This window comes from Rhinatrema bivittatum, chromosome 1 (genome assembly GCF_901001135.1).
Source record: "Rhinatrema bivittatum chromosome 1, aRhiBiv1.1, whole genome shotgun sequence".
NCBI classification, from domain to species: Eukaryota; Metazoa; Chordata; class Amphibia; order Gymnophiona; family Rhinatrematidae; genus Rhinatrema; species Rhinatrema bivittatum.
Genome location: NC_042615.1, coordinates 838,514,022 through 838,536,397, shown reverse-complemented (window position 1 = coordinate 838,536,397; position 22,376 = coordinate 838,514,022). Strand labels below are relative to the sequence as shown.

General features: G+C 47.2%; 1 protein-coding gene across 1 annotated transcript in view; it reads right to left on the bottom strand.

The window, feature by feature from the left end:
* ARHGEF39 (Rho guanine nucleotide exchange factor 39) overlaps positions 1 to 22,376 on the bottom strand; it is a 95,199-nt gene that overhangs the window by 48,178 nt on the left and 24,645 nt on the right. Inside the window, exon 4 of the mRNA XM_029583468.1 lies at positions 14,511 to 14,605. Within this exon, the coding sequence (XP_029439328.1) occupies positions 14,511 to 14,605 (95 nt within the window). The remainder of the gene's footprint in view (positions 1 to 14,510; positions 14,606 to 22,376) is intronic.

Sequence of the window (22,376 nt, the reverse complement as noted above, 5' to 3'; positions counted from 1 at the left end):
TCCCAGAAGTACCAGTAAAACCAGTTCCCTAAGACATGGTGAGAGAGGTTAATTACAGCAATGCATAAACCTGGAGATACAGAGGGAGCTGTGGGAACAGTCACATTAGCAGGAGGGAGGGTGAGATACTTAACCTGGGGCTCACAATGGGGATAATGTCTCAGATGTCCAAGTAGTTCCCACCTGAGCACCAGTGACCATCAGACGGTGTGGTCTGATATCACAAAGAGGATACCGAGAAGACACACAAAGAACTGAGTTTTCAATTTCACAAATACAGACTTTGTCAACAAGGAAATGTTCCTAGAGGAAGAACTGGAAGCCACGGAGAAGATGGGAGAGGGGGAGCAACAGTGAGCCAGACTGAAAGGAAGAAATCTGTGCGTTAGAAAAGTAGACAAAGTAAGAGAAATAAAACTGATCTGGTTCTCAAAGGAGGAGGCTGAAAAATAAAAGCTAAGAGAACAGCGTTCAAGAAGTATAAAGGATCCCAAAAAGAGGAAGACAGGGAAGAATATCTGGTGGAACTGAGGGAGAAGAAGAAAGTAATCAAGACGGCAAAAAGTCAAGCAGAAGAAAGGATCACCAAAGAGGTAAAGAGAGGTGACAAAACATTTTTCAGATACATCAGAGAAAGGAGAAAAGGTCAAAGTGGTAAAGGGAAATTGAAAGGTGAAAAGGATCAATGTGTGGAGAGAGATGAAGAAATGGCACAAATATTAAATGAATAGTTCAGTTTGGTGTTCACTAAAGAGGACCCTGGAGAAGGACCATCTCTACACAACAAGAAACTGGAGGGGAGGGGAGTGGAGTAGATGTAACTCTATTTACAGTAGAGAATGTATGGGAAGAGCTGGAGAAACTGAAAGTGGACAAAGCCATGGGGCCTGATGAGGTTCATCCCAGGATAGTGAGGGCAGCTCAGAGATGTGCTGGCGGCTCCGCTGTGTGACCTGTTCAATAGATCCCTAGAAACGGGAGTGGTGCCGAGTGATTGGAGAAGAGCGGTGGTGGTCCCGCTTCACAAGAGTGGGAACAGAGAGGAGGCTGGAAACTACAGACCGGTTACCCTCACCTCGGTGGTGGGAAAAGTAATGGAGTCACTGCTGAAAGAGAGAATAGTGAAATATCTCAATCCAGTGGGTTCCTGGACCCAAGGCAGCATGGATTCACCAGGGGAAGGTCCTGTGAGACAATTCTTATTGATTTTTTTGATTGAGTGACTAGGAAATTGGATTGAGGAAAAAGCGCTCAATGTGATCTACTTGGATTTCAGCAATGCTTTTGATACTGTCCTCCATAGGAGACGTGAATAAAAATGAGAAGCTTGGGAGTGAGCACCAAGGTGGTGGCGAGGATTACAGCGTGTGATGGTAAATGGAACCTACTCTGGAGAGCAAGCTGTGTTGCTACAGGGATTGGTGTTGCGCGATGAGTGAAAAATAATTTTCTCCTATTAGTCTTAAAATGTGCCACATACTAACTTGATGGAATGCTCCCTAGACCTTCTTTTATCCGAAAGTGTAAATAACCGATTCACATTTACCCATTCTAGACCTCTCATGATCTTAAACACCTCTATCATATCCCCCCTCAGTCGTCTCTTCTCCAAGCTGAACAGCCCTAACCTCTTCAGCCTTTCCTCATAGGGGAGCTGTTCCATCCCCTTTATCATTTTGGTCTCCCTTCTCTGTACCTTCTCCATCGCAATTATATCTTTTTTGAGATGCAGCGACCAGAATTGTACACAGTATTCAAGGTGCGGTCTCACCATGGAGCGATACAGAGGCATTATGACATTTTCCATTGTATTCACCATTCCCTTTCTAATAATTCCTAACATTGTTTGCTTTTTTGACTGCTGCAGCACACTGAGCCGACGATTATAAAGTATTATCCACTATGATGCCCAGATCTCTTTCTTGGGTGGTCTTCCTGCAATTTATCACAATCCGCTTGTGATTTAAGTATTCTGAATAATTTTGTATCATCCGCAAATTTGATAACCTCACTTGTCGTATTTCTTTCCAGATCATTTATAAATATACAAGCCGTTAAGCCCGTTAAAACGGGCTACATCCCTCTGTCTCTCACCTCCCCCTCATTCTCTCTCCCCTCACTCTTCACCACCCCCTACCTCCCTCCCTCACACTCACCCACTCCTCCCCACCCTCCCTCTCCTTTCTCAGTCCCTCCCTCCCACTCAGTCCCTCCCCCCTCTCTCCCTCCCACTCAGTCTCACTCACTCCCTCCCCCTCTCAGTCCCTCACTCTCACTCAGTCCCTCCCCCTCTCAGTCCCACTCACTCTCACTCAGTCCCTCCCCCTCTCTGTCCCACTCACTCTCCCTCAGTCCCACTCCCTCCCTCCTCTCCCTCAGTCCCACTCCCTCCTCCTCTCCCTCAGTCCCTGTCCCACTCCCTCCCTCAGTCCCACTCACTCCCTCCCCCCTCACTCAGTCCCCCCTCCCCCTCAGTCCCACTCCCTCCCTCCCTCTCAGTCCCACTCCCTCCCTCCCTCTCACTCAGTCCCACTCCCTCCCTCTCACTCAGTCAGTCCCTCCCTCTCTCTCTCCTCCCTCACTGCTGCCGCCCGTCTTCGCCGCCGCCGCCGCTGCGGCCCTGTCTCTCACCTCTCCCTCATTCTCCCTCTCCCCCTTACGCACATCCCTGACTCTCACCTCACCCACTCCTTCCTCCCCCTCACTCAGTCCCTCCCTCCCAGTCCCTCCCCCTCACTCAGTCCCTCCCTCCCAGTCCCTCCCTCAGTCCCTCCCTCCCTCCCTCTCTCGCCTTGCCTCCCTCCCTCGCTACTGGCCGCTGCCCGCTACCGCCGCCATGTTTTTTTGTTTTTTTTACGCTGCCTAAGACAGACGTGCTCGCCCGCACATGCGCAGTAGAGCTGCTCTCTACTGCGCATTTGCGGCACGTCGGTCAAGCGTCGTTTATCTAGTTAGATTGAAAAGTAAGGGTCCCAATACAGATCCCCGAGGCACTCCACTGACCACTCCCTTCCACTGAGAAAATTGCCCATTTAATCCTACTCTCTGTTTCCTGTCTTTTAGCCAGTTTGCAATCCACGAAAGGACATCACCACCTATCCCATGACTTTTTACTTTTCCTAGAAGCCTCTCATGAGAAACATTGTCAAACGCCTTCTGAAAATCCAAGTATACTACATCTACAGGTTCACCTTTATCCACATGTTTATTAACTCCTTCAAATGAGTGAAGCAGATTTGTGAGGCAAGACTTGCCCTGGGTAAAGCCATGCTGACTTTGTTCCATTAAACCATGTCTTTCTATATGTTCTGTGATTCTGATGTTTAGAATACTTTCCTGCGTGGAGACTGACTGGCTTTCCGCCCAGGAAGCCGCCTGAGCGCGCAAGGAATGGGCCTTGAGACCCTCCGGGACCGAACGTCCCTGACAGATGTAGGCCAAAGAGATCGCTTCCTTCAACCAGCGAGATATCAGTCTTATAGGCCTGGTTGCCCCGGTTGGGGCCACTCCATAAGACGAAGAGATGATCGGAAACTCGAAAGTCATTAGTCACCTCCAGATAACGCGTGAGAACACGTTTTACATCTAGATGGCAGAGATCCTCCCCTCCGGGACTCGCAATGTCTGTAGGAGAAAACGCGGGGAGCTCCACTGACTGGTTGACATGAAAAGAAGACACAACCTTCGAAAGGAATGACGGGACCGTCTTAAGAGGGACCCCAGAGTCTGAGAAACGTAGGAAGGGCTCACGGCAAGACAACGCTTGGATCTCAGACACCCATCTAGCGAAGCAAATAGAAACCAAAAACACTGCCTTCAGCGTCAAATCCTTAAGGGTAGAACGGCGAAGGGGCTCAAAGGGAGCCTGACAAAGAGACCGGAGGACCAGATTGAAACTCCACGAGGGACAAGTGGAATGCAACGGCGGCTTCAAATGTTTGACCCCTTTGAGAAAACGGACAACATCCAGATGAGACGCAACCGCGTGGCCTTCGAGGCTTCCCAAGAGAGAACCTAGGGCAGACACCTGTACATGGAGCGAGCCAAAGGAGAGACCCTTACAGAGGCCACGCTGGAGAAAAGAGAGGACTAGCGAGACTGAAGCCGAACGTACCTTAACGCCTGCTTCCTCGCAGACCATTTCAAAGACCTTCCACACTCGGACATAGGCGAGGGACATAGAAGTTTTGCAAGCCCACAAAATAGTGGAAATGACGTCCACGGCATATCCCCTCCGTCTCAACCTTCGCCGTTCAAAAGCCAAGCCGCAAGACAAAAGCGATCCGCCTATTCGAAAAATACGGGACCTTGGCGGAGAAGGTATTGAAGATGTCAGAGGCGGAGGGGACCGTCCGAAGCGAGATTGAGTATGTCCGCGAACCATGGCCTGCGAGGATGACTGGACTGCTGTGAAGTTCTATCCGTCTGAGCACTCTCCCTATGAGGGGCCAGGGAGGAAATACGTACAGAAGAACGCCATGCGGCCACGGAAGGGCCAGAGCATCCACTCCTTCCGAGCAGTGTTCCCTCCGGCGGCTGAAGAACCAGGGAGCCTTGGCATTGGTCAGGGTTGCTATCAAGTCTAGGAGTGGGGGACACCACCTGCTGATGATTAGGGCCATGGGGGTCGTCCGACAACACCCACTCGCCTGGGTCCAGGCGTTGACAACTCAAGAAGTCTGCTTGAACATTCTCGTTGCCCGCAATGTGAGACGCTGCGAGGCAGTCCAGGTGTTGCTCCACCCACGCGAGGAGTCAACTTGCTTCGAGGGCCACTAGCCAACTCCTGGTGCCCCCCTGGCGATTGATGTTTGCCACGGTGGTAGAGTTGTCCGAGAGCACCCGGACTGCTCGTCACCGAAGTAGTGAGAGGAATGCCTTGAGCGCCAGGCGAACCGCACGAATCTCCAGGCGGTTGATGTGCCAGCGAGACTGAGTTGGGGACCAGCGCCCCTGCGTGGTTTGGGACTGAAACTGCACCCCAATCAGAAAGGCTGGCATCCATCATGACTACCATCCACTGCGGTGTCCGAAGGGACATTCCACGAAGGAGGTGCTTGAGAGAAAGCCACCATTGTAAGTCACTGATGGCAGAGCGGAAAGCAGGAGCTACATCTGAAACTGTTTAGATACCGGCCGTCAACGGGTCAACAAAGCCCTCTGTAACGGCCGCATATGTGCAAACGCCCAGGGACCAGGTCGATCGTGGAAGCCATGGTCCCCAGGACCTGCAGATAATCCCACGCCGTGGGAAGAGGGATGGAGAGGAAGCTCTGAACCTGATCCAGCAGCTTGAAAGCTCTCGAGTCCAGCAGAAAAACCTTGCCGACATGGGTATCGAAGTGGGCCTCCCAGACTCTCCAAGACCTGGGTCGGATGGAGATTGCTCTTGGAAAAATTGACGATCCATCCCAGGGACGAGAGAAGAGAAAGTACTCAGTCCACCGCCTGATGACATTGGTTAATCCGAGCCAAGTCGGAGACCCTATCGTCCAAGTGCGGGTGAACCAGCACCCCGTCCTTCCGAAGGGCCGCCGCCACCACCACCATCACCTTGGTAAGCATGCGTGGTGCCGTGGCGAGACCGAAGAGCTGGGCCCGGAACTGGAAGTGTTGACCCAGGATGTGGAATCTGAGAAATTTCTGATGTTCGGCATGGATCGGTATGTGCAGGTAGGCCTCCGTCAGATCGAGGGAGGCCAGAAATTCTCTGGGATGGACCGCCGCTATCACTGCATGAAGGGTTTCCATCCGGAAATGGGGCACCCTGAGGGCCCGGATGACCCTCTTGAGATCCAGGATGGGGCGGAAAAAGTAGTCCTTCTTCGGGACCACGAAGTAGATAGAATATTGGCCTGCTCCCTGTTTTGCTACCGGAACCGGGATGACGGCCCCCAGTCTCTGGAGCCTGGTAAGTGTCCGAGTCACAGCAGGCCGCTTCCGGTGGCCGCACGAAGATACCATGTATAGGTCCGGGATGTCGTGAGCAAACTAAGGCATGGCCTTTGTCTATGGTTTCAAGGACCCACTTGTCAGACGTGATTTTGGCCTATTCTTCCACGAACAGAGAGAAACAACCACCTAAGTTGGGAACGGAGGAGGGATGGACCGGCGGATTCTCATTGGGAGGTGGGCTTGGGCGTGGGATCTCAGAAGGGCCGACGTCCTCGAAAGGACTGGGGCCAGGACTGGTACCTAGAGGAAGTTCCCGTAGAGAAGGCACCCCTTGCTCTCGGTTGATATCTACGTTGGCCCCTGAAGCAGGTACGAGTATGGAAAAGGATCTAGCCTGTTTCGGGCGGTCCTCAGGCAACTTATGAACCTTGTTTTCCCCCAAGAACTTAATAAGCTGCTCCAGGTCCTCCCCAAAGAACAACTTACCTTTGAAAGGGAGAGTACCCAGCCATGCCTTGGAAGACGAATCAGCCGCCCAATGGCAGAGCCAGAGGAGCCATTGTGCCGAGACCGCCGAAGCCATCGCCTTCGCCTGCTCGTGGAACAAATCGTATAGGGCATATGCCCCATAAGCTATAGCGCCTTCTAACCTGTCAGCCTGCTTTGCCTCTGGTGGGAGGTCCTGGGTGCTGAGTAATTGTTGGACCCACCTAAGACTTGCCCGCTGCATGAGACTGCTGCAAATCGATGCCCGAACACCCAAGGCCAGGATTTCAAAAATGCACTTGAGATGGGATTCCAGCTTACGATCTTGGACATCCCTCAAGGCTGTAGCCCCTACCACCGGGATGGTGATGTGTTTAGTGACCGCCGTCACAGAGGAGTCTACCTTAGGCATCTTCAATAAATCTAAACCCTCCTCCGGAAGGGGATAAAGCTTTTCCATGGCCCTCCCGACCTGAAGACCCGACTCGGGGGCCTGCCATTCCCTGAGGAGCATTAATTTGTGCATGGGGTGGAAAGGAAAAGAGCACGGCAGAGCCCTGAGCCCCGCCAGGACCGGGTCTGAGGAAGCTGGCATCGCTGCCGAAAACTTGTCCACTGGGGGACAGTCAATCCCCGATTCTTGGGAGATGAAGGGAAGAAGGGGCTCCAGTTCCTCCCTACGAAAGAGGCGGAGGACCCGGGGGTCGTCCCCCTCCAGGGGCGGAGGGACATCAGCCGAGTCCGAATCCTGATCTGGGTCCTGGGAAGGCAGGGGGGGGGGTCGTCCCTGGAACCATGCAGACCTGCAATGCCCTGACCACCCGGAGCCGCAGGAGAGGGAGGAACAGGGAGCTGAGGGACCTGAGCCGAGGGGGGGGGGGCAGGAGGGGGGGTCCGCCTCCTCTTGTAAACTTGCCAAGTAAGATTTGTGCAACAAAAGCACAAAATCAGTTGAAAAATGGGGTCTAAATGCCCCCAGGGGGGTTGGGGGGGGGGGTCCAAGAAAATCAGGTCCTGTGGCTCAGGCTGCTCTGAAAATGAAGCAGCAGAAAAAACTAAAATGACCGCTGTTCCCGCGGTTTGACGGCCCAGGAACGGCGTGGCCAAACGTTGAGAAGATCTGGATTGGGGTCCTGAGGGCATCTAAGGAACCTTCCCCCCCCCCTCCCCCCTAGCAAACATTTAGAACAAAGTCCCTGTCTAGAGAGACGCAAGGAGGAATCCCCACGAGCCAGACACAGCGGGGATCTGGGCAGGGCTCCGAGGTGGGGGAGGCAGACACAGCGGGGATCTGGGCAGGGCTCCGAGGTGGGGGAGGCAGACACAGCGGGGATCTGGGCAAGGCTCCGAGGTGGGGGAGGCAGACACAGCGGGGATATGGGCAGGGCTCCGAGGTGGGGGAGGCAGACACAGCGGGGATCTGGGCAGGGCTCCGAGGTGGGGGAGCCAGACACAGCGGGGATCTGGGCAGGGCTCCGAGGTGGGGGAGCCAGACACAGCGGGGATCTGGGCAGGGCTCCGAGGTGGGGGAGCCAGACACAGCGGGGATCTGGGCAGGGCTCCGAGGTGGGGGAGGCAGACACAGCGGGGATCTGGGCAGGGCTCCGAGGTGGGGGAGGCAGACACAGCGGGGATCTGGGCAGGGCTCCGAGGTGGGGGAGCCAGACACAGCGGGGATCTGGGCAGGGCTCCGAGGTGGGGGAGCCAGACACAGCGGGGATCTGGGCAGGGCTCCGAGATGGGGGAGGCAGACACAGCGGGGATCTGGGCAGGGCTCCGAGGTGGGGGAGGCAGACACAGCGGGGATCTCGGCAGGGCTCCGAGGTGGGGGAGGCAGACACAGCGGGGATCTCGGCAGGGCTCCGAGGTGGGGGAGGCGCAGCACTTAAAGTCAGCTGGGCTGCGGGGCGGAGGCAGAGACTGGTCTGCACGCTCCTAAACTCTCAGAGGCTGCAAAACTTTAAAAGTAATGGAGAGAACTTGCTCCCTTTTTTTTTTTTGACAAGACAGGGAAAGGATCCCAGCAGGCAGCCTTAGAAAAAGATTCAGCCCAGTGAAGGGAGAAATTTATGGAGGGAGAGGGGGAGAGAGCTGCTGAACAGGGGGAGTGACTGGCAACACCAATATCCACCCCTGCAGCCGAGGACCACCCGGAACAGGGAGCCAGGTTATATAAAACATGGGGCAGAGCCTCCCTAGGCCCCCGCAAGAGCAAGGAGACAGGAACTGTCTCCTGTAGAAACTATCCACAAACTTCACACAAGCTCTATTTTTTTTTTAAATCAATAAAGAATACTTGCTTGATCCAGACAGCGTTAAGAAGAAAAAGTAGAAAGAATCCCCAAAGGGACAGAGAATAAGGCAAAGAGGGAACCACAGGGTGAGCTGTTCCACCTGCTGGAGACAGACAAATACTGAAGGGCTACAGGGTAGGCTCTGTCCTCATATAGGACACCCTTTCAGTTTTGGTCTGTCTCCACCTGCTGGACAGGAGGCTCAACCCATGGTCTGGACTGATCCGAGTACGTACAGGGAACATGAAGTTAGCAAGTAGCACATTTAAGACTAATCTGAGAAAATTCTTTTTCACACAATGCACAATAAAGCTCTGGAATTTGTTGCCAGAGGATGTGATTAGTGAAGTTAGTGTACCTGGGTTCAAAAAAGGTTTGGATAAGTTCTTGGAGGAGAAGTCCATTAATGGCTATTAATCAATTATACTTAGGGAATAACCACTGCTATTAATTGCATCAGTAGCATGGGATCTACTTAATGTTTGGGTACTTGCCAGGTTCTTATGGCCGGGTTTGGCCTCTGTTGGAAACAGGATGCTGGGCTTAATGGACCCTTGGTCTGACCGAGATTGGCAATTTCTTATGTTTTTATGAGGATTGTGAACATTTAAGACATTGGTCAGATTCAGCAATTTTTTCCCACTAGGCCAATAGATTATCCTATTAACAATCCTAAATTGCAATTATATGATTAATATATTGTTCACAGCTTACCCCACTAAAATACCAGAAGCAAATCTAATCTGTTACTTTAAATAGTGAGACCACACATCTGCCAATGACTGTAATATGAAATATTGAGGCTTATTATGTAGGTAATTACACATTCTTGTAATAGAAATTCTATTTCTCCCCAATCGTTAAAAGGCCTATTTGTGAATCCTCTGCTGTGTAATGACGTCGCAGAAGTGATATAACTACGCAATGGTAAATAAGCAAGGAGTCACTGCTCCTGAAATGCAACTTCTGACAGCAACACTGAAAGGAAAAAATGTCTCCCCACTGTAAGTTACTAAAGGATCGTACGTATGTTCACAATACCACGGTGTTGTTGCAGTATTGTGGGAACTGAGGATTACCTTGAAGGGGTAACCAATAGCACCATCCCCAATGCAATCCTAACAAACCTCCAAGAAACTTCCAACCCTTCTTAACAAACCGTACCTACACTGATTGAGAGATGTGGGACAGCAGAGAAGAACGTGGACCATGTAATAAATATAACATAGAAACATAGAAATGAGGGCAGAAAAGGACCAATCGGTCCAGCAAGCTCCCATACTTATCAGCTTCCCACACCACCAAGGTGAGGGCCCTTGTTGTTTACTGTTTAAGTCCAAATTCCCCCATCCCCTGCCATTGAAGAAGAGAGCAATGTTGGAGTTGCATCAAAAGTGTAGTAACCACCGCATCAGGCAAGTTACCCCCATGCTCATTTGTTTTCCCAGACCGTACAGTTCAATGTCCTTGTTGATTGTTGTCTGAATCCAATTCCTCTTTTCCCCCTGCCTTTGAAGCAGAGAGCGATGATGGATTTGCATCAACAGCATCAAGGTTTATTGGTTAAGGGTAGTATCCGCTGCACCAGCAAGTTACCCCCATGAGAAGGCTTCTTGGTTAAGGGTAGTATCCGCTGCACCAGCAAGTTACCCCCATGAGAAGGCTTATTGGTTAAGGGTAGTATCCGCCACACCAGCAAGTTACCCCCATGAGAAGGCTTATTGGTTAAGGGTAGTATCCGCCACACCAGCAAGTTACCCCCATGAGAAGGCTTATTGGTTAAGGGTAGTATCCGCCCACACCAGCAAGTTACCCCCATGAGAAGGCTTATTGGTTAAGGGTAGTATCCGCCACACCAGCAAGTTACCCCCATGAGAAGGCTTATTGGTTAAGGGTAGTATCCGCCACACCAGCAAGTTACCCCCATAAGAAGGCTTATTGGTTAAGGGTAGTATCCGCCACACCAGCAAGTTACCCCCATGAGAAGGCTTATTGGTTAAGGGTAGTATCCGCCACACCAGCAAGTTACCCCCATGAGAAGGCTTATTGGTTAAGGGTAGTATCCGCCACACCAGCAAGTTACCTCCATGAGAAGGCTTATTGGTTAAGGGTAGTATCCGCCACACCAGCAAGTTACCCCCATGAGAAGGCTTATGGTTAAGGGTAGTATCCGCCACACCAGCAAGTTACCCCCATGAGAAGGCTTATTGGTTAAGGGTAGTATCCGCCACACCAGCAAGTTACCCCCATGAGAAGGCTTATTGGTTAAGGGTAGTATCCGCCACACCAGCAAGTTACCCCCATGAGAAGGCTTATTGGTTAAGGGTAGTATCCGCCACACCAGCAAGTTACCCCCATGAGAAGGCTTATTGGTTAAGGGTAGTATCCGCCACACCAGCAAGTTACCCCCATGAGAAGGCTTATTGGTTAAGGGTAGTATCCGCCACACCAGCAAGTTACCCCCATGAGAAGGCTTATTGGTTAAGGGTAGTATCCGCCACGCCAGCAAGTTACCCCCATGAGAAGGCTTATTGGTTAAGGGTAGTATCCGCCACGCCAGCAAGTTACCCCCATGAGAAGGCTTATTGGTTAAGGGTAGTATCCGCCACGCCAGCAAGTTACCCCCATGAGAAGGCTTATTGGTTAAGGGTAGTATCCGCCACGCCAGCAAGTTACCCCCATGAGAAGGCTTATTGGTTAAGGGTAGTATCCGCCACACCAGCAAGTTACCCCCATGAGAAGACTTATTGGTTAAGGGTAGTATCTCTGCCACGCCAGCAAGTTACCCCCATGCGCTCTTTTCTTCATTCTCATCCTCTAGCACCTAGGGATCCGCAGTCTTTATCCCATGCCCCTTTGAATTCTTTCACTGTTTTTGTCTCAAAATCTTGTTCCATTTCAACCAAAGGATTTCGTGAGCTATCTAGTAACCATTCCTTACGAAGCTGTAAGATACCACGTTGTATAAGCACAGATTGAAAAACCCCCTTCATCCCTAGAGCCATTACCCTAGCCATAGTCATCCTGGCCTTACCATCCTTCTAGAAAAGCTTTGAAGAGAATTTCTGAATTGTTTACCCTTTTTCAACAATACCAACAGAACCAATTGCATAATGTACAATAATTTGGGAATCAAGAAAAATGTAACCAGAGCTATGCAATGGGAACTGTTTCCAACTTTCTTCTGAAAATCATGTACCATGGGATGAATATTAAAATACCACCACCTGTCCGGTCTACTATGTATCCTAATACCCAAATATTTAAAGGAAAAGCAGGCCGTAAATCCTTCAAATGATCTGCTATATCCACTACTTCTGGTTTAGAGAAATTAAGTTTCAACTCAGAAAAACTGCCATAATCCCCAATTATACCCAGCACTAAAAGTAACTGGCGCATTGGCATTGAATATCATCAATATGTCACTGCAACTAACATCACTTTCAAGGCTTGCTTGCCTGTGCTAATGCCTGTTATAAGTTTATTCCGTTTTATTTGGCGGATGAGTGCTTCTAAGGCGAGTGTAAAGGGGATAGAGGGCACCCTCGGTGCGTTCCCCTCCCCCAAATCAAAGCTGACTGAAATAGATCCATTTAAAGATCAACACGCTGAGGGGGCTTTGCACAGTAATTAAACAGACAATTGTATGGGACCTTTAAAACCAAAAAAGTTTTCCAAATCAGAGAAAGCCCCACCACACCCTGTCGAAGGCCTTCTCCGCATCAAAGCTCACCCCCCCACAGGATCGTTAGGTTTTGTTTTACTGCATTTATCCAAAGCTAATGAAAACCTACGAATGTTTATAGCTGACTTCCTTCCAAACACAAATCCATTTGTTCTGATGAAATCGAGTCTGGTAGAATCAGTTTTAGACGATCTGCTCTCAGCTTGGAATAGATTTGTATATCCCGGTGCAATAATGAAATAGGTCTGCATGAGCGTGGGTAAGCTAAATCTTAGCCTGGTTTAGGCAGCACCAGCACTGCGTCCGGAATGATATTCTCTTTCTTACTACAGAGATTATTCAAAAGGGAGGCCATCCGGACCTGGAGATTTATAAAGTGCCACTTCCTGAATTATAGATTTGTATATCCCGGTGCAATAATGAAATAGGTCTGCATGAGCGTGGGTAAGCTAAATCTTAGCCTGGTTTAGGAAGCACCAGTACTGCGTCCGGAATGATCTCATTCTCTTTCTTACTACAGAGATTATTCAAAGGGAGGCCATCCAGACCTGGAGATTTATAAAGTGCAACTTCCTGAATTATAGATTTGCATATCCCGGTGCAATAATAAAATAGGTCTGCATGAGCGTGGGTAAGCTAAATCTTTGCCTGGTTTAGGAAGCACCAGTACTGCGTCTGGAATGATCTCATTCTCTTTCTTACTACAGAGATTATTCAAAGGGAGGCCATCCAGACCTGGAGATTTATAAAGTGCAACTTCCTGAATTATAGATTTGTATATCCCGGTGCAATAATGAAATAGGTCTGCATGAGCGTGGGTAAGCTAAATCTTAGCCTGGTTTAGGAAGCACCAGTACTGCGTCTGGAATGATCTCATTCTCTTTCTTACTACAGAGATTATTCAAAAGGGAGGCCATCCAGACCTGGAGATTTATAAAGTGCAACTTCCTGAATTATAGATTTGCATATCCCGGTGCAATAATAAAATAGGTCTGCATGAGCGTGGGTACGCTAAATCTTAGCCTGGTTTAGGCAGCACCAGTACTGCGTCTGGAATGATCTCATTCTCTTTCTTACTACAGAGATTATTCAAAAGGGAGGCCATCCAGACCTGGAGATTTATAAAGTGCAACTTCCTGAATTATTTGTTTTTTATTCTTTTATTCCAACTCCTTTATGGAATGTGCGTTGCACAATCCTTTTTTAAAAATGTTTGTTATGGTCTTACGGTTTTAAAGAAATTTAATTTAACCCCTCCCCCTTAACATTCCTTGTAAGATTACCATAAGTGCGTAACAGCGATGTCCTTTTTATATTTACAGCTGTTTTTAGATCAACAGCAAGGATTTAGATGATCTTTGTGCTAAGGAGGGCAGGTTTGCTCTATGATTGAGCAACAGGAGGAAAAGGCTGAATTGAAGAATTATATGGACAGAGACCTATGAATTGCATTGTATCCTTGGTATGATGGCTATTAGTATCAGTATTCAATTAATATTTTTCAATAATAGTTGTAGACATACTTTTACCCCTTTCTAGTATTTTTTTTACATATTTTTATTAATCTGTTGTATATAGTATATTTATTGTTCAGCATACTTACTTATTCACCTTTCTTCATTACCACCATCATATCTGGTATGGCAGTATATAAAGCAAAGATCATTTATTTATTTTATTTATTTAAAGCTTTTTTATACCGGCATTCATGACAGAATCACATCATGCCGGTTTACAAGTAACAAGGTGGGTGATAACCTAGAACAATTAACAGGTGACGAGAAGCAAAAAAAAAAAAAAAAAAGTTACAATAAAACAGGGGAAGAAGGAACTGGGAGAAGACAAGCATCAAGCAGCAGTGTCTGAATTATCAGGAAGACTGCTCACCCAGTAAAAACGTTGCTGACAGTAATTTGTTATGAGTTTGACAGTTGCTTGCTTTTGATTGTGAACATCGCTACCCTTATCATGCAGCTTGGGGGTAAGTGCCCGGAGCAGCAGTTACTACCCTGAAGAGAAACATTGGGTATCTCAATGGTAGAATATGCACGGAGTTGCAGATACCAGCAACTGGGCCATCTGGTTCTTTTTTGCCATCAATACTATGTTCTTATGTATTATGGAAACACAGACAGGGAAGGCTTACTCACTGGTTTGCATGACATATAGTCTGAAGTGGTCCAAAGATCCTCTCTCTGACATCCTGCTGTAGGATACCCCTCGCTTTCAGAATTTGCACAAAGTACTGGAAGAAAAACATTCAGCACACAAATTAATCCATCTGCTCGTCTCCTCCCTCTTCCCCACCATTTCCTGTCTGTGAGGTCAAGCAGCTTTGCTGAGTAAAGGGACTCAGCCTTGGAGAGTGCAATACTCCAGCTCACAGATCCCGGGATTCACCACACATCAAAGGGGTGAATGCACTGACAGCCTCTTATTTAAAAAATGGTATTAGAGAGATGTCCTAAAGCTCCGACGACTCATGAGCTGCTCTTACACTCCCCAGGAGAGAACGCCTCTTGGCAATGAGTGGCAGTGGACTGTAAGAAATATTTATGGTGAAATTACCTCTCACCTGATCATTTCCTTTCCCCCAGTCCACACTCCCTTCCTGAGCTGCATCCGTTACACGGTCAGTTTCTCCATCTTCTCACAGACTCGTACAAGATTATAAAACGGACACCGTTAAGAACAGTTTCGCATCACTGAAGCTCCTAATGAGTCACATCCAGCATTTATTGCTATGGTTTATGTTCAGTCCCCGCTACTGAGCCCAATGCTTCTAGGTCTCATTAAAAAAAAAAAATGGGAAGCTAAAGAAAGTAAATGTGAAGTAGCATGGATTAAGTTCCAGTTCCAGTGTTATTCACTTGTCCACAGTTGGCGTTTACAGGAAGACTAGCAGGCTGTCGCCAGCGTACAGCTACATGGGGTGACGTCAGCAAGTCAGTTTATCTCCATCTGCTGGGTGGAGTGCATAACGCTGCCTTCTCTAGAGGAAACAAAATGATCAGGTAAGAAGTAACTTCGCTTTCCTCTTCGTTCAGGAACGAAAGTCCACACAAGTGGGACTCCTTTAAAGGGTGGGAGGCTGCCTGGGCTCCCTGCAGCACTGCCCTCACCAACGCTGCTTCATAAGAACATAAGAAATTGCCATACTGAGTCACATTAAGGGTCCATCAAGCCCAGCATCCTGTTTCCAACAGAGGCCAAACCCGGCCACAAGAACCTGGCAAGTACCCAAACACTAAGAAGATCCCATGCTACTGATGCAATTAATAGCAGTGGCTATTCCCTAAGTAACCTTGATTAATAGCCATTAATGGACTTCTCCTCCAAGAACTTATCCAAACCTTTTTTGAACCCAGCTACACTAACTGCACTAACCACATCCTCTGGCAACAAATTCCAGAGCTTTATTGTGCATTGAGTGAAAAAGAATTTTCTCCGATTAGTCTTAAATGTGCTACTTGCTAACTTCATGGAGTGCCCCCTAGTCCTTCTATTATTCGAAAGTGAAAATAACCGATTCACATCTACCCGTTCTAGACCTCTCATGATTTTAAACACCTCTATCATATCCCCCCTCAGTCGTCTCTTCTCCAAGCTGAACAGCCCTAACCTCTTCAGCCTTTCCTCATAGGGGAGTTGTTCCATCCCCTTTATCATTTTGGTTGCCCTTCTCTGTACCTTCTCCATCACAACTATATCTTTTTTGAGATGCGGTGACCAGAATTGTACACAGTATTCAAGGTGGGGTCTCACCATGGAGCGATATAGAGGCATTATGACATTTTCTGTTCTACTCACCATTCCCTTCCTAATAATTCCTAACATTCTGTTTGCTTTTTTGACTGCCGCAGCACACCGAGCCGACGATTTTAAAGTATTATCCACTATGATGCCTAGATCTTTTTCCTGGGTGGTAGCTCCTAACATGGAACCTAACATCGTGTAACTACAGCAAGGGTTATTTTTCCCTATATGCAACACCTTGCACTTGTCCACATTAAATTTCATCTGCCATTTGGATGCCCAATCTTCAAGTCTTGCAAGGTCCTCCTGCAATGTATCACAGTCTGCTTGTGATTTAACTACTCTAAATAATTTTGTATCATCTGCAAATTTGATAACCTCACTCGTCGTATTCCTTTCCAGATCATTTATATATATATTGAAAAGCACTGGTCCCAATACAGATCCCTGAGGTACTCCACTGTTTACCCTTTTCCACTGTGAAAATTGACCATTTAATCCTACTCTCTGTTTCCTGTCTTTTAACCAGTTTCTAATCCACGAAAGGACATCGCCTCCTATCCCATGACTTTTTAGTTTATGTAGAAGCCTCTCATGAGGGACTTTGTCAAACGCCTTCTGAAAATCAAATACAGTACATCTACCGGTTCACCTTTATCCACATGTTTATTAACCCCTTCAAAAAAATGAAGCAGATTTGTTAGGCAAGACTTCCCTTGGGTAAATCCATGTTGACTGTGTTCCATTAAACCATGTCTTTCTATATGCTTTACAATTTTGTTCTTGAGAATAGTTTCTACTATTTTTCCCAGCACTGAAGTCAGGCTCACTGGTCTATAGTTACCTGGATCGCCCCTGGAGCCTTTTTTAAATATTGGGGTTACATTGGCCACCCTCCAGTCTTCAGGTACAATGGATGATTTTAATGATAGGTTACAAATTTTAACTAATAGATCAGAAATTTCATTTTTTAGTTCCTTCAGAACCCTAGGATGCATACCATCCGGTCCAGGTGATTTGCTACTCTTTAGTTTGTCAATCTGGCCTACTACATCTTCCAGGTTCACAGTGATTTCTTTCAGTTCGTCTGACTCATCACCCCTGAAAACCATCTCCGGAACTGTACCCGAACAGCCAAACAACAATGTTTGGAGAAGGTGTGCAAGGAAGACCACATCACTGCCTTACATATTTCGAATGTCAAAAGTAACTAATTCTGCCCAAGACTCAGCTTGTGCCTAGTAAAATGGACTCAGTTGTTTAAGCAACAGCGTCCCTGCATTCACACATGCCACTGTTATCACCTCCTTCATCCGACGTACCATTGTTGCTCGAGACGCTGCTTCTCCTTGTCTACCATCCAAAACGAAAAGAACTGTCTTTGACAGAGGTTTGGTAACTTTAAATACCATAACAGATGTCTTACATCCAGAGGACATAAAAAAACAAAACTCTTACTCATCTCTAGAGCTGTCCAATGATGGAAGCAACATAGACCGATTCACGTGAATGTCTGAAACCTCCTTTGGCAAAATAGGAAGGCAATGTCTGGATTTGCCCCCTGTCCTGGATAATCAATAAGAAAGGCTCTCGACATGAAAGGGCCACCATCTTCAAGGTAAGAAAGTATAAATTAAGATTATGGAGAGAACAAAAGTTGGTTCCTACCAAGACCACCAAATTTAGACCCCAGAGGGGGAAAAGTTATCCACAATGAAGGTCAAATATTTTTTACCTCTTTCAAAAACCTTGTAACATTTGGATGGGACTACAGAGGCCTACCATTAATCCTCCCTTGGTAACTCACCAGATCCACTACCTGCACCTTCAAAGTGTTGAAGGCTGACCCTTTAACCAAATGTTCTTGCAGAAATTCCAAAATAAGCATATAGTCATCCTTTCAAGGTGGGGAGACTGCTTATTGTTGAAGTGAGGCTATTTGTTAGCAGTATGAGCATCTTATTAGGCACTTGCAAATTCTCCATGTCCTTAGCTTATGTTAGGATATGGAGGGGTTTGTTTGTTTTTTTTAACATTAGTGTACAGAAAAATAAATAAATATCCAAAATGCACTCCCAGATACTCCAGAATATGCGTTGGTTGCAAATTGCTCTTGGCTAGAGTGACTATCCAACTGAGGTCCTGCAGCTGTTGAATCACTCTCGAGACACCATCTGGCTCTTCTCCTTCACCCTGGCTCTGATCAGCCATTCGTCCAAGTACGGATGAACCAAAATGCCTTCCCATCATAGAACAGCTGCTACCACTACCATCACCTTGGAAAAATCCTTGATGCTATGGCCAGTCCAAAAGACAAGGCCCAAAACGGATAGTGCCGGCCCAGCACTGTGAAGCATAGAAATCACTGATGCTCCTGTTGTATGGGAATATGTAGGTAAGCTCTGTTATAACTAGAGACATTAGGAACTCCACTTTCTGCACCACCATGATCACAGACTGTAAAGTCTCCACTTTGAAGTGAGGGATGTGCAAAACTTTAACTCCCTTGAGATCTAGAATAAGGTGAAAAGATCCCTTTTTGGGTACCACAAAATAAATGGAATATTGCCCAGTACCTTCCTCCTGTTTTGGGATCAGGATCACCACCTTCAGGTCAATCTGTCGCTACAATGTGCTCTGTATGGCCCCTCTTTTTCTCCCTCACGCTGCACTGCATGGAGAAACCATAAAGGTGTCTGTGGGTGTTTGAAGAAAATCCAGGGCATAGCCATTTCTTATTACCTCCGATGTGGGTCCACCTCTGACAAAAGTGAGGCAGACATCATCCTATCCTTGGTATAGGAAGGTACCCTCAAGCCTTCATTGTGAGGTTTATGGATCTTGGCCCAGATGTTCCCTCTTTACCAGGCTTTCTTTGGTCATAATGATAAAAGCGTAACAAAACAATGTACCATAAGATAAAAGACAATTAAAACAACCACAAAGATCAACAGAGAAATAAATAATCTAGGAGTAACAGAGTTATGGCTTTTCATTGGACTGGGTCAAATACACCTTTTGAAAGAGGTATATTTTTAAGGCTTTCTTAAAGAACTTTGTTTCACAAAGTGTTGTGAGCATGCTCTCATGTTTCATCAAGCTGGGCAGCCTTTGGGGAAGGGATATCTAAGTGACCTTTAATGGAGGAGCTCAGGGATCTTGAAGGGGCATGAATTTTTAACACAGAAGCAATCCAAGGAGAATGAATATTATGAAAAATTATGTGAACTATAACGTGTTATTTGTATAGGATCCTGTATGAGACTGGGAGCCAATGCAAAGACTAACACTGGGGTAATTTGATTGCAAATAGAAACACCTGTAAGAAGCCTAGCAGCAGAATTCTGTATGATATGGAGAGGACAAATTGATGAGCTGGTGAACCAATGAAGAGAGTTTTGCAAGAGTCAATGCCTGAAAAAATAAGAGAGATTGTAAAACAGCGGAAATCATAGGGATCTAGGAAAGGTTTCAAGTGCCGTAGAAGACTTTTTTTATGAAAGGAAGGTTGGCTAACCATTTTGATGTGGTCCTGCATAGACAGAGCAGGGTCAAGGATGATACCAAGATTATGAACATTAAAGGAGAGAGTACTGATTTGATTGTTGAAACCGGATTGCTTTCTGGAATGTTAGCAAGTGGAAAACGAGATAGCAAAATAATTTCAGTTTTCAAAATATTGAGAGCTAATTTGTTTTGAATAAGCCAATTCTGAATTGTTGAAAGACAGGAAGAGAGAAATTTCTGTCAAGGCCAACAATCTTTGAAAGGAAAAAAAACCTGAATATCAGCATAGAGCTTGTAGGCCCAAGGTTGGCCAATATACGGCATAGAGGTGTTACATAGATGATAAAGCAGACGAAAGTGCAGAGTCTTGGGGTACACCAGAGCTGAGAGGGATCCAGAAGAAATATGAGAACCAATTTTAACTTCTTAAACCATTAGTGAGATAAGAAGTGAACCAAGATAGAACTGAACCCAAGCGATCATAACTGAGAAAGAAAACTTTGGTGATCAACTGTGTCAAAGGCTCCTGAAATATCAAGTAACAGTAGTAAAAAAAAGCAGTTCCCCCATCAAAACCCCATCTCACCGTGTCGAAAGGAGAATCAACTCAGTACTGTGATACTTGCAGAAGCCAGATTGATATTGGCTGAGAAAATTGTTGGAATCAAGATTGCTAACTCTCTATCCGAGTATAGCTGATTCTAGAATTTTAGCCAAATATAAGAAAATGGGTCAATAGCTGGAAGGTAATGTCAGGTCAGCTTAAATATTTTTTTGATGGTAGGGTGGACTGAAGCCTGCTTCAAACGTTTTGGGAGAGCTATATTTTAGGGGAGAATGAATGAAATCAGAAAGAAATGGAGTTGTTTCAGTTGGATAGTAGATCAGGGGTTAAGACGGCTAGAAGAGGACTTCATACCATTGATGATATGAAGTGCCTCGACTTTTGAAACAGGGTCAAAATTTTGCCAAATAGGACCATCTACAATAAATTTGTCAGGAGAATCATTAAGAGTTTTGAAAACTACCTCTTAATATAATAGTTCTATTGTCAAAGTATAGTGCGAATGTCTCTACAATGTTCATTCCAGAGTAGGCAGTATAATTAGAGAACAAAGAATAGAGTTCTTCCGGGTTATTAAATGAAATAGAAAGTTAACAGGAAAAGTATGCATTTTTTGCTGTGTTAATGGCATCTTGGTAAATAGAAAGATGAGGAGGTAACTTTTGGCTTATTATTTGGAGATGGGCACTGATGCCAATATTAAACCATGAGACAATTTTGGCTCTTTTCTGTATAAAAGATTTTTACAGGTATTAATCTATCCAAAGTGGATGTCAGTGAGATATTCCAGAGTTGAAGAAACTCATCAGGGGACTCACAGGTGTTCTTATCCAAGAGCGTGAGAATTTCAGCTGCCAGCTTTTGGGGATCAATGAGACCTCTCTTCGTGATTATGGCCTCATCATGGAACAGTAAATGATTTTTGATGGTAGTATTGCGCTGGAGGTGGACCCTTGGTACGGCCCTCTGGTTGGGCCCAGGGAGCACCTGCCACGAGGAGGCAGAGCACAGGAGGAGAAGGAGGCTAGCTGGGGCTTCACCAATAGCAACCCGGGGTTTCCGCAGGTTGAGCCCTTGGGTAACCGGGCCGCCTGGTCTTAGGTGGACCTCACAGGGTCTCCTAGAGAGGAAGCGCAGGGGAGTGCCCACCATGAACAAGTGTGCACGGTCGATGTCCAAGCAAGAATGTCCACAGGTTGCAGGAGGCCAGAAAAGAGTGTCCGAGTGGATAGCGAGGATCAAGGCCAGAGTATCAGTCCAGAATGGTCAGCCGAAGCAGGGGTCAGTACCTGTAGTCAGTCCAGGCATAGTCAGTGTTCAGGCAAAGGTCAGGTTCCAGGCAGCGATCAAGAGTAGTCCGTGGACAGGCAGAGGTCAGGTTCCAGGCAGCGATCAGGAGTAGTTAGTAGTCAGGCAGAGGTGGGTTCCAGGTGGCAGACAGACGTGGTCAGGAGCAAGCAAAGGTCAGTACCGTGAGATCAGTCTGAAGGGTACTACCAGGAGAGACGCTGGAACAGGCAAACTAGAGAACACCGGAGTGTACGACCCGATTGCCAAGGCAATGAGCTAGCGTCTGAGCCCTGCATTTATACAGGGCTCAGGTGACATCAGAATCTGGCGCTGCCCGAGGGTTTCCCATGCTTGGTTCTTTAAGTTCGCTAGAGTTCCCCGCGCGCTAGGAGGCGGGGCCGAGGACACCGAGCCCCGGCACGAGGAGCGTTGCGAGGAGGAAGGCCCCGATGGGGCTGGGGACGCTCATGGATGCCACAGTCGAGCAGAGCAGGCATTGGGAGAGGAGCTGGTAGAAGGTCGCGCCAGGTGAGCAGGCCCGGTCGTAGCACCAGCGCAGCCGGGAATCGCAACAGTAGATGTTTATTTATTTAGGTGTTTTATATTCCGTCATTGCATGTGAGAATCACTAGATCATAACGGTTTACAGGTTAGACATTCATAATAGTAAGATGTTTACAAAGGTAGGCATAGGTTCATAATTACATTACAATGGCAGACATACAAAATGAAACACACAACCGGATTATAGGGGGGTGAGAGGGGAAGGGGTATAGTTCATGACTTAAATTTGGTTATCTGAGTCAAGAAGAACTAGATGTGAGAGAGAGGAGGATATGAGAACGTGATCTCTCCATGAAATTTCTCCTGATAGAGACATCCAATGAAACCAAACCAA